Here is a 12,024-nt window from a genome sequence, read left to right as displayed (position 1 = left end):
GAGTAATGTATATGAAGGAACCAAAGATCACAAAGTGGGCCGATTCTTCCAATCGCTGACCCTACAGAAGATCGCTCACGGTCCTTTTGGTATCACAAGAGGGACTCCTGCCTTGTCCTTAACCTGTGACGCAAGGGACCCCATGTAAGGTCCCATCACCTGATCCCCAGCATTGCCTGGGGCTCCCGGGTGAGGAAGAGAGGGTGTCGAATTGGGGCTTTGCTAAGAAAGACCACCACCCTAGAGTAATAAAGATCACAGGATGACTAATTGTATGCCTGGCAGGCGGCAGATCTTTACACCTCGACAGTCAGCTAATAAGACAAAAGGCCCAGTGCCTGTCTCTCCCAGGGCCAGGTGGCACACCTCTGGAGCCCAAAGCGGGGTCAGGTGCTCGGGCTGACCGGCTGTAATCATCAGCGGGTCTACTTGAGGGCAACTGCCACCTTATCAATCATTGATTGCATTTCATTAGGGGTTCAACAGAGTGAGTATTGAGCCTCCAAGTGATATTGAGGTTATAGTGCAGCTCGACTACAGGGAACGCAGCGCCGATTTGTGCTGGCAGACTTAATTTGAGAGGGAATGTGCCGGACTTTTTGTTTGGGCAGAGAAAGTGTGATGTGAAATAGTTTGTAGAGATGTGTGGAGGGGTACGTGTGTAAAGTAGCCGCAGGTCGTTCTGTAGACGCCACATAAATAATGAAGTAAAGCTAAGTCCACTGAGCAGATCTGTGCAGTTTATTCACCTCGTGGCTGTTTGAAGTCATTTTATACCTTTTTCTCTCGCTTTCTCGCTTTCTCTTACTTTCTTACAGGTATCAAATAAATAATTTTCTTATATTTTACAGGCTAACAAAACAGCTTTACATTTATATTATTCATTTGTTTAATATTTTTTTATACTTCGGGTTAGTGGTTTAATCAGATCTCTATGGAAGCCTGTTTTCGCCACTAAAAACAATAAAAAAGTTATTGCAGCTTTTTATCTAGCAATTTTGACTTTTTGCTAAGAATTTCATGATATAAACTCACATTTGCGAGAAATAAAATCAGAATTTGACTTTTTCTCACAAATGCAAGTTTATATCTTACAATTTAGACTTTTGTCTCATAATTCTGACTGTTTTTCTGAGAATTGTGAGATATAAACTCACAATTTTGACTTTTTTTCTCGCAAATGCGCGTTTATCTCGCAGTTTTGACAGTTTTTCTCAAGATTGGGAGATATAAACGTATAATTGTGAGTTATAATCCACTTCTGAAGGGAAAAAAGACTGATATAAGAATATACTTATAATATTCTTACAATTCTGATTTAATAACTCGCAATTGCATGTTATAAAGTCAGAATAGCAAGATATAAACTCGCAATTCTGAGAAAAAGTCCGTTTATATCTCTTAATTTTGACTTTTTTTCTTGCAATTCTAGCTTTTTTCCCAGAATTGATATAAACTCGCAATTCTGAGAAAAAAAATTAAGTTTATATCTTGCAATTCTGACTTTTTTTCTCGCAGTTGCGAGTTTTTATCTCATAATTCTGACTTTGTTCTTAGATTTGCATGATATAAACCCAGAATTGTGAGTTATGAACTTGCAATTCTGGGAAAAATAGACAGAATTGAGTTTATATCTTACAATTCTGACTTTTTTCTCATAGTTGAGTTTATATCACGCAATTCTGACTTCTTTTCTCACAACTGTGAGTAATTCTGAGGAAAAGTCAGAACTGCGAGATGTAAACTCAAAATTGTGAAGAAAAAAAGTCAAAAGTTTTTTATTCAGTGTCGGAAATGGGCTTCTATAGATCTTTAACCTGAAGTAAGATTTTAGCACTAAACCAATGCATTATAGATGACCTTTAATAATTTCTTAATCAAATTAAAGTTCATATTACAAACTAGCAACTGTGTTGCATTTGTCAGTGTGTGTGAAGATGTGAATAGCTAAGCATGAGTAAATGTGTGTGTGTTTTTTCACGTAAGTGCTTGTGTGTGCGTTCATGTTGTGCCAAAGGGCCCGTGGCAGGGTGTCGTAGCCAGCGAGCATCAGAGACATTAACTAACTTCTGTTTTATAATGGAGATTAATGAACTGAGCCGTGGCCAGGGGGAAGACAGGACAGGAGAGGAGAGCAAAGGAGAAAGAGGGTATGAAAAAGAAAGAGAGAGAGAGAGGGGTGTGCTGCCAGTGCCAAGGCTGTGCTGGTGACAGATTGCCCACTGGGTGTGGATGGCAGAGCGCTGTTGAACCAGGGACAGGTTGGGCGACTGGGGCCGGACACAGGGAACTGCAGCGGGGAGGCAGCCTGGAACAAGAGCCCCATACCTGGACAGCATCAGGCACGAGAGCAGGGGAGAACCAAGCCGTGGAGACACGTACAGATGGGCAGAGAAAGGGAGGGAGTGCTGGCGCGTATAATAAAGAAATACCCACAGGAACACCAGAAGAGAGAGACGACCAGACGTACAGTAAAACTAGAAATACCTTATGAACAGGTGCACACACACAGACCTAAAACAAAGCACTCATAAATACACACTGTACACTAATTGATGCATAAAACTGGGTGTAATAAGTCATAAAAAAACAACAACATGAAAACATTTTTTTTACCTTATTTTTTTTCTATAAGCTATTATAAGTGGGTTGATTTTGTCATATGGAATCATATTTTTCAGTTTAATGTTGTTGTTTTTTTAAGTATGACATATACAGTAGCTCTTTTATTATATTATTTTATTATTAATATATTTTTATTTATCAATTTGGCAGATGCTTTAAGGCAAAGTAACTTTTAAAAATATTGTTGTCAAAAGTTTTTGCAGAATCTGCCAAATTAAATGAATTATTTAACCAAAATAAGAGGGTCTGTACAAAATGTTATTTTTTTATTTAATACTGACCTGAATAAGATATTTCACATAAAAGACGTTTACATATAGTCCACAAGAGAAAATAATAGTTGAATTTATAAAATGACCCTGTGCAAAAGTTTACATACACTTGATTCTAAATACGCTGTTGTTAACTGAATGATCCACAGCTGTTTTTTGTTTTTTGTTTTTTGTTTTTTGTAAAAATTAGTTCATGAATCCCTTGTTTGCCCTGAACAGTTAAACTGCCTGATGTTCTTCAGAAAAATCCTTCAGGTCCCACAAATTCTTTGTTTTTTCAGCCTTTTTGTGTATTTGAACCCTTTCCAACAATGACTGTATGATTTTGAGATCCATCTTTTCACACTGAGGGCAACTGAGGGGCTCTTGTGCAACTATAACAGAAGGTCCAAATGCTCACTAATGCTCCAGAAGGAGGGGGGGGGGTGAAAACTTTTGAACAGAATGATGTGTAAATTTTTCTTATTTTGCTTAAATATCTTTTTTTTTTAAATTTAGTACTGCCCTTCAGAGGCTGCAGAAGATACTTACATGTTTCCCAGAAGACGAAATAAGTACAATTTATCCTGATCTTCAAATTCAAAAAGTTTTCACCCCCCGGCTCTTACAGAATGTGTCTTTATTATGGAAAATGTACAGTAATGATGAGTGGTCTTGCTTTATGTGTGTTTCAAGTTGCTCTTTTGTTTTTGTTCTATTCTAATTATAGATTTTAATTCCATTTTTGTACAAAACAAGTCCCTACTCATCACACTGTAACTAATGTAAAGGTTGAATAAATACATTAGACTGAATAATGCAAGAACAACAGAGCACAAGGTCTCAGCTGTAACAGGGACTCTCTCTCTCTCGCCCCATGTTTGTCATTGACTTGAGCCATCTGTGAGGATCGTTACTGCTCGTTGTTGATTGGCTGGGGAAGGACTGTTAGTTCTAAGGTCATATTTTGTCGTGGGAAATGCAAGTAAATGAGGATGAGGAGGAGGAGGAAGCTCAGTGCCCCCATCTCCATATGCCCCCCAATCCTCTCTCGCTTGCGTGCGTGTACAGTATGTTGTGCGCTACCACACAAACATGGTCCCAGATGAGCTCTTAAAGCTAAACTCCAAAGGAATATCACAATATTCGGTGGTTTCCTGAGCCTGTTTCTGCCTCTCCGCCTGATCTGAAGGCCACTGTTGTTCTTCCTCGTAAATGTAACAGTTTCCACACAGTGTGTTCAGAAACTCAGCCAGAAAGTGTTCAGTTTCAGGGCCTCGTGGCCTGGCATAAAACAGTCACTAAGAGCTGCACTTCACAGATGCAGGCCCTGCTAATGTTTGCATGACATAGATGTGAGAAACCCGAGAGCTAATGTTCCATCATGAGCTCTGCATTTCTGCATGTATTAAAGTATATTTGTGTATTTTAGCTCCATTAGTGTGTGTGTGTGTTTCTGGCCTAGATACAGTTTTGGGGGACAAAATGTTTAAAAGTGCCCTAGAAAAATCTTTTTTTTTTTTTTTTTTTTGTAAATCTTCAGAAGATTTATATGTATATTAGTTTAAATTATAGCTTACAGTTTATAATATTAATAAAATATTTTTTAATTTATGTGACCCTGGACCACAAAACCAGTCTTAAGTAGGACTGGTATTCTCAGTACTTAATTGTTTTGCACCCTCAGATTCCAGATTTTCACATATTTTCAAATATTGTCCTATGATAACAAACCATACATCAATAGAAAGCTTGTTTATTCAGATTTCAGATAATGTATCAATCTTAATTAAAAAAAAGGACTGGATTTGTGGTCTAGGATACATAAAAACACACACAATTCTTCCTTTTTAAATTTAATTGTTAAATTATATATTTTTTTACTTAAATGTATTGCGTATTACTTATTTGGGTGCTGTTGTTCTTTATTGGCTTCTAAAAAATATTCCGATTTATTACATTATAAATAATTTAGCACAAAAAATAAAATTTAATTACTTTTTACTTAAATGTATTTATGTAAATTATAAATGTATTTATGTATTATGTAAAGTATTTTGTATTTAGTTTAATATTAAATTATTCACATTTTTTTAAGGAGTCTGTAGCTTAATTTAACAAAAATACTCTGAAAAGTGAGATTTACTTCAAGATTTTATTTGTTTTCTTAAAATTATTTAACATTTATTTAACAATAATACACTGAAAACTGTAATTTTCTTTAAAATGTTCTTTATTTTCTGACTTAAAATTCTTTAGAATTTATTTAAAGCGTGTCTTATTTAGTTTAAAATTAGTTTTGACATTTACAGTATATAGTCTAACAAGTTACTAAGTGTAAAAATCAAAATAAACAGTAACGCTGGTGTATATAAAACTGGCGAACAGTGAAAATACACAGCCTCGTTAATTATTCATGCCCTGGTGTATGCTGGGAACACCAGCATCCTAAAGCAAAGTGTATTTTACTTGATTTTACACTTTTACCTCGTAAGTAGCAAGGGTATATTTGTAGCAATAGCCAACAATACATTGTATGGGTCAAAATTATCAACTTTCCTTTTATGCAAAAAAATTAAGATATTAAGTAAAGATCATGTTCCATGAAGATATTTTGTAAATTTCCTACCGCAGATATATCAAAACTTTTGATAGTGCTGGTAATATGCATTGCTAAGATGAGAGCTTTTACTTCGACATGCATAATGTAGAATTAGCGTAATATTTCAAGTGTGTGTGTGTGTGTGTGTGTGTGTGTGTGTGTGTGTGTGTGTGTGTGTGTGTGTGTGTGTGTGTGTGTGTGTGTGTGTGAGTGTGTGTACAGACACAGGCTGTTGTTCTCACAGTACAGTAATGATAGGTTTGCCAGCAACCCCAGCTGCCTCTTACCTGGCAACTCTTGAGGGAGAAAAACAACTAGAACTTCCCCTCTTCATATCTCTTTCTCTCTTTCTCTCTCTCTCTCCCCCTAACATACTCACTCACTCACTCGTTTCCACTTTATTTGTGCACATTTCCCTCACTTTGTCTTCTTCTGTCTTCTCTCCGTCCCTCGAGTCTTTTTTCCTTTGTTTTCTTCCAACCCTTTCCCCCTTTGCTCATCTTTCAGCGCTGTTTTCTGTCTGCATCTCTCTCTTTCACCTCTCGTCATGAGATTTACAATTACTCTGCCGTTTCCTCTCTTTGTCCTGCTCTCTGTAGCCAACCTGTTTTTTTTTTCCTGTCGTTTTATCCTGATTTCATGAACTGCATCTGTAGTTCTTTGGGTCAATCTTTTCTCTCTTTGTCTGTGTTTACTCTATACTTTCATCTGTCTCTTTCTTTGTTTTCTGTTCTCTCCTCATACAGTCATGTGAAGTGTGCGTGTGTGTATATGTGTGTGTGTGTGTGGTAGGTTTCAATGTAATACCCTAGGGAGCTCCAGTAGAGGTTGCCATAATACCAGCTCTGGCTTCCTCTGTATCACCTCCACACCTCTCTGTCTGTCTCTGAACACTTTTGTGTGAGAGAAAAAGAGGGAGCGATCCTCCTCATCAGGCTGATCATACTGGCTCAAATCTATACATAAGAGATTTCTTTCAAAATTATTACCACCCCCAAACTTTTCAGTAGTTGTGTATGTACAGTTGAGGTCAAACGTTTACATACACCTTGCAGAATGTGCAAAAATTTATTTTTTAGTTCAAGAGTCCCTTGTTTGTCCTGAACAGTTAAACTGCCCGCTGTTCTTCAGAAAAGTCCTTTAGGCCATTTGTTTTCTCATCAATTTTGTGTATTTGAATCCTTTCCAACAAAGACTGTATGATTTTGAGATCTATCTTTTCACACTGACGACAACCGGGGGACTCATATACAACTATTACAGAAGGAAACACAATGCATTAAGATCCTGGGGGTGAAAACTTTTTGAATTTGAAGATCAGGGTAAATTTAATTGATTTTGTTGAAACGTATCACTTCTGAAGGGCAGTACTAAATTAAAAAAGATATGATATTTAGGCAAAATAAGAAAAATGTACACATTTTCATTCTTTTCAAAAGTTTACACCCCTGGCTTATAATGCATTGTTTTCCCTTCTGGAGCATCAGTGAGCATTTGAACCTTCTGTAATAGTTGCATATGAGTCCCTAAGTTGTCCTCAGGGTGAAAAGATGGATCTCAAAAACATACAGTCATTGTTGAAAAGGGTTCAAATACACAAAAATGCTGAAAAACCAAAGAATTTGTGGGACCTGAAGGATGTTTCTGAACAACAGTGAGCAATTTAACTGTTCAGGACAAACAAGGGACTCATGAACAACTATTGCTAAACAAAACAAAACAAAACAAAAAAATTGTGGATAATTCAGGTAACAACAACAGTATTAAGAATCAAGTGTGTGTAAACTTTTGAACAGGGCCATTTTTATGAATTCAACTTTTATTTTCTCTTGTGGACTATATGTAAACATCTTTTATGTGGAATATCTCATTCAGGTCAGTACTAAATAAAAAATAACATGCATTTTGTATGCTCCCTTTAATTTTGGTAAAATAATTACCATTTTGCAGATTCTGCAAGATGAAAACTTTTGACCTCAACTGTATTTAATTATTTCTTTGCAGCAATGTGTACTGATGAGCTCATAAAAACATTGAGTAGAAATGACAAAAATTATTTTAAAATGTTAAATCGATGGAAACAAAGTATTGGACAAGAGTGATGATTTGATGCTTCCATTTATGAAGTGGAAAGGAGATGCTCTGGAGGTGAAGACAGGAGATAGAATGTCAAAAAAATTAGATGTTAATTCAGTACAGATGTAGCAGATGGAAAACGATTATGCGTTGTAAGATGCTCTTGTCCTGTCTTGGTTTTGGTACTCTTAGTAAGACCAGAATGAGAGACTGTGGGCCAGCGGAGATGTGTGACTTACACAGGAACACTACAGGATAACACGCACAAACACACACACAGTCACACACACCGTGTGAAGAATGACAGTGGAGCATATGTGTACAGTCTGAAAGGATCGCAGCCCTGGATCACTGCTTGTGTGATTTGGCACAGGTTGAGTGTGTGTTCAGTGTGTGTGTGTGTGTGTGTGTGTGTGTGTGACAGGTTGGTGTAAATGAGATTCCGACAGCTTCTTTTTCTGTCCGCCTCATCACATGTTTGGTTTATCCTTTTTGAACATGACTTGCTTATATGTAGTAAATAAGTTTGGTTCAGTTTTAAACACAAAGATTAATTTATTTTATATAATTATACTTTTTTAGGGTATTCCACTTTGCTGTATATAGATGTGCTGTGCAGTTTTGAGATGTAAACCAACATGGTTTGCAATACAAGAGGGGGAGTTGTGAACTAAACTGTGTTTTTGTGTGTGTTATTAGGAAGTTCTTCTGAAAAGAGCCGCAGACCTGGTGGAGGCGCTGTATGGAATGCCACATAACAATCAGGTATGAAAAAAAAAAAAGTGTGTGTGTATATGTATGTATGTATGTATGTATGTATGTATGTATGTATACACAGCTGTTCAAATGTTCGGAATCAGTAAGATTTGTAATGTTTTTAAAGAAGTCTCTTATGCTCATAAATGTTCTGTTTATTTGATCAAAAACACAGGAAAAAAAGAAACATTATAAAATATTATAGCAATTTAAAATAACAGTTTTTAATAAACTTTAAAATATAATTTATTTCTGTCACGCAAAGCTGAATTTTCATCAGTCATTATTCCATTCTTCTGTGTCACATGATTTTTCAGAAATAATTCTTATATGCTGATTTATTATCAATATTGGAAACAGTTGTGCTGCTTAATATTTTTTTGGAACCTGTGATACTTTTTTCAGGATTTTTGATGAATAACAAGATAAAAATAACAGCATTTATTTAAAAATATAAATATTATCTAACAATGTAAGTCTTTACTTCTTGTCAATTACTTTTTGTCCTTTAAAGAATCCTGAAAAAAGTATCACAGGTTCCAAAACTGATAATAAATCAGCATATTAGAGTAATTTATGAATGTTTATGTGACTGGAGTAATGATGCTAAAAATTCAGCTTTTAGAGTAAATTCTATTTTAAAGTATATTAAAATAGAAAACCACTATTTGATATTGCAATAATATTTCACAATATGTTTATATAATTTTATAATTACAATAATTATATATAATATATTTATAATCTAATGTCATTTATAATGTAAATTATTAGTACAAATATAACATTTATATATTTATTTGTAAATTTATAAATATATTTATAATTATATAACAATGTTATAATAATTATAATTTAAATTAGATTGTAATAATTATCGAAAATAATTCTTAAACTACTTATAATGCAAAAATATTCTTCAGTTAAGAAATATTAATGAATTAATTAAAATTTTAAAATATTTTTATTTATTTAAGATCATTATTGTTTTCTTTCATGTAATGTAATATCTTGAATCAAAACCCATTGAGAAACACTGTGTATCATTTTAAAACCTTTCTCTTTCTCTCTCTCTCTGGATTGGTCAGGAGATAATTTTAAAGCGTGCTGCAGACCTGACGGAGGCACTGTATAGTGTGCCACGGAGCCATAACCAGTTGCCCTCACTGACAGGCTCCGGCGCTCACTCGGGCATGATGGGAGTTAACTCTTTCAGCAGCCAGCTCGCCGTCAACATCTCTGAGGCCTCACAGGCAGACCAAGGTCAGTGTGTGCTGTAAAGTCCCAAACCACACATTCAAACACTTGCATGTACAGCTGTCAAGCAATTAAAAAAAACGTATTGCATATATCATTATTTAGAAGTGAGCTTAATATCATCAAAGATGAACCCTATTACAGCCCACAACAAACAATTTTACAATCAAGACTCGATTAAAGACGGTACTGCATTTACATACAGATCAAGGGGCACAATTAATTGTGTTAATATTTTTATCACACTATTTTCTTTCGATTTAATCACACTAATGTGTTACGCTGACAGCCCTACAAAGTGTTTGAAAAGGTTTGATTGAGACACGACTTTGTGATTTCAGCTACTCGACAACCTGCACAGTTAAATTCAGTTGCACAGTCTGTCAGTCCGTGTCTGGATTTGTTCATCTGTCGTTTGGTGAGCTTCACACCCACTCGCAGCCCTGGACCAGTAGCACTGTACATGACGATTGCGTGCCTGTGTTTTGGCAGACCTGTCACCCACAGCACTCAAAACTGCCACTCACACTCACCTGCCCATAGAAACGACACGTTCATCAGAGTGTGTCTGTGTGTACACACTCCCTGTCACTCCTGAGAGAAGTGTGAGCGGTACAGGCTGTGAACGAGCTGAGAGACTCAGGATGACAGCGCTACAAGAATGAAACACGTTATTTGCAAATGCAAACGCAGTTTATGAGCACAGCACGCACACTTTTTGGAATTTCTGTGTTTGGAATATTTAAATCAGGATGTAATGATGGGTTTACAATTCTAAGAGTTGGCAAACATTTAGCATTTATTAGCTAACTTCTAACGTGTGATACAAGCATTATAACGCATTTAAGCAACTATATAAATAAATAAAGAATTTAAATCAAAAGTTACAAACAATTTGAAATGTTACAAAAACCCCAAAATACTGTACCTTTGAAGTTTCTGTTCATCAAAGAATAATAATAAAAGGTCCATCTTTTTACACTGAGGACAACTGAGGGACTCAAATGCAACTATTACAGAAGGTTGAAACACTCACTGATGCTTCAGAAGAAAACACGATGCATTAAAAGCTGGGGGTGAAAACTTTTGAACAGAATGAAGATGTGTAGCCTATATTTTTCTTGTTTTGCCTAAATATCTTTATTTTTTTTTTTCATTTAGTACTGCCCTTCAGTAGCTACAAAAGATACTTACATGTTTCCCGGAAGACAAAATAAGTGAAATTTACCCTGATCTTCAAATTCAAAAAGTTTTCACCCCCGACTCTTAATGCATTGTGTTTTCTTTCTGAAGCATCAGTGAGCATTTGAACCTTCTGTAATAGTTGCATATGAGTCCCTCAGTTGTCCTCAGTGTGAAAAAGATGGATCTCACAATCATACAGTCATTGCTGGAGAGGGTTCAAATACACAAAAGTTTTCTTAAAAAGTGATTGATTCCACATAGACTCCACACAAAAGGATAAAATGTACACTTTGAACTCTTTAAGTTGCTTAAAATGCAGCTAAATTGAATGTCTTAATTATGTCATTTCTACACTGCTACCCTTTGGACTTCCATATGTGTATCCCATGCACTGTGTGTGAGCATTTCCATGCACAAGTGTGTTTTTAATATTGCCGCATCGGGCCATGTTTCTCTTCACCCACCAGCTCTGACACTCACAGACAGGAAGTGGGAATGGATGTGAAATGAACAGATCACTCTCCTTATATCAGAGAGAGAGAGAGAAAGAGAGACACACACACAGGAAGACAGAGGAACTCTCTCTCCCTTGACACCCTCTGCTTTCTCTCCTGCTAGCACTCATCCCGTTCTCCTCTCGTCTGTTTTCCTCATTCACGCAGGAAAGGAACACCTACAGGAATCCATGAGGTCATGGGAAAGGGCCATTAGCCATTATAAAAATATTGCGTTTCATACTTCATGCTTGTATGCAGTGAAACTTCAGCAGAATTTAATTCGGTTAGGCCGCTGCTCCGCTCGTTCATCCATCAAACTAATTATTGTTTCAAGTTCTAATTAAGTTGCAAACTGATTTACAGAAAACACTACCTCTTTCCTGCAGCTTATCAAACCACATAGGAGCACAGTTTATTTAGGGAAGGTCTCGGATTAACCAGCATCGACTCTGCTAACGAATCATATTTGCAGCTTATAATAGCAGTCGTGTTGCCGCTCATGTGACTCTGACATGCTAAAAAGATTTTATTTTAAGAAATATGGACAAACCCAGCAATTGGATTGCTTTGACTTAGCGGTTGGGTTAAATGTTTAACCCAAAATAGATTGTAAATTAAAAATCAGACACAATTACTAGAGGCATCAGCAATAATACAAAAGGTAAACATTTATTAGTAAGCAATTTAAAAAAGTGTATTATTTAAATATAATTTATTCAATTTAACAATAAATGTTCATTTATTGAATATATTAATAAATGTTAATTTCCAACCT

General features: G+C 35.8%; 1 protein-coding gene across 1 annotated transcript in view; it reads left to right on the top strand.

Annotated features, from left to right (window-relative positions):
* Positions 1 to 10,232, top strand: part of LOC141288088 (transcription factor COE3) — a 113,393-nt gene extending 103,161 nt beyond the window's left edge. Inside the window, exons 12-14 of the mRNA XM_073820202.1 lie at positions 8,254 to 8,319; positions 9,399 to 9,573; positions 10,060 to 10,232. Of these exons, the coding sequence (XP_073676303.1) occupies positions 8,254 to 8,319; positions 9,399 to 9,573; positions 10,060 to 10,232 (414 nt within the window). The remainder of the gene's footprint in view (positions 1 to 8,253; positions 8,320 to 9,398; positions 9,574 to 10,059) is intronic.
* The last annotated feature ends 1,792 nt before the right edge of the window (positions 10,233 to 12,024 follow it).

Source organism: Garra rufa, chromosome 16, assembly GCF_049309525.1.
Source record: "Garra rufa chromosome 16, GarRuf1.0, whole genome shotgun sequence".
NCBI classification, from domain to species: domain Eukaryota; kingdom Metazoa; phylum Chordata; class Actinopteri; order Cypriniformes; family Cyprinidae; genus Garra; species Garra rufa.
This window is presented reverse-complemented; position numbering and strand designations above follow the sequence as displayed.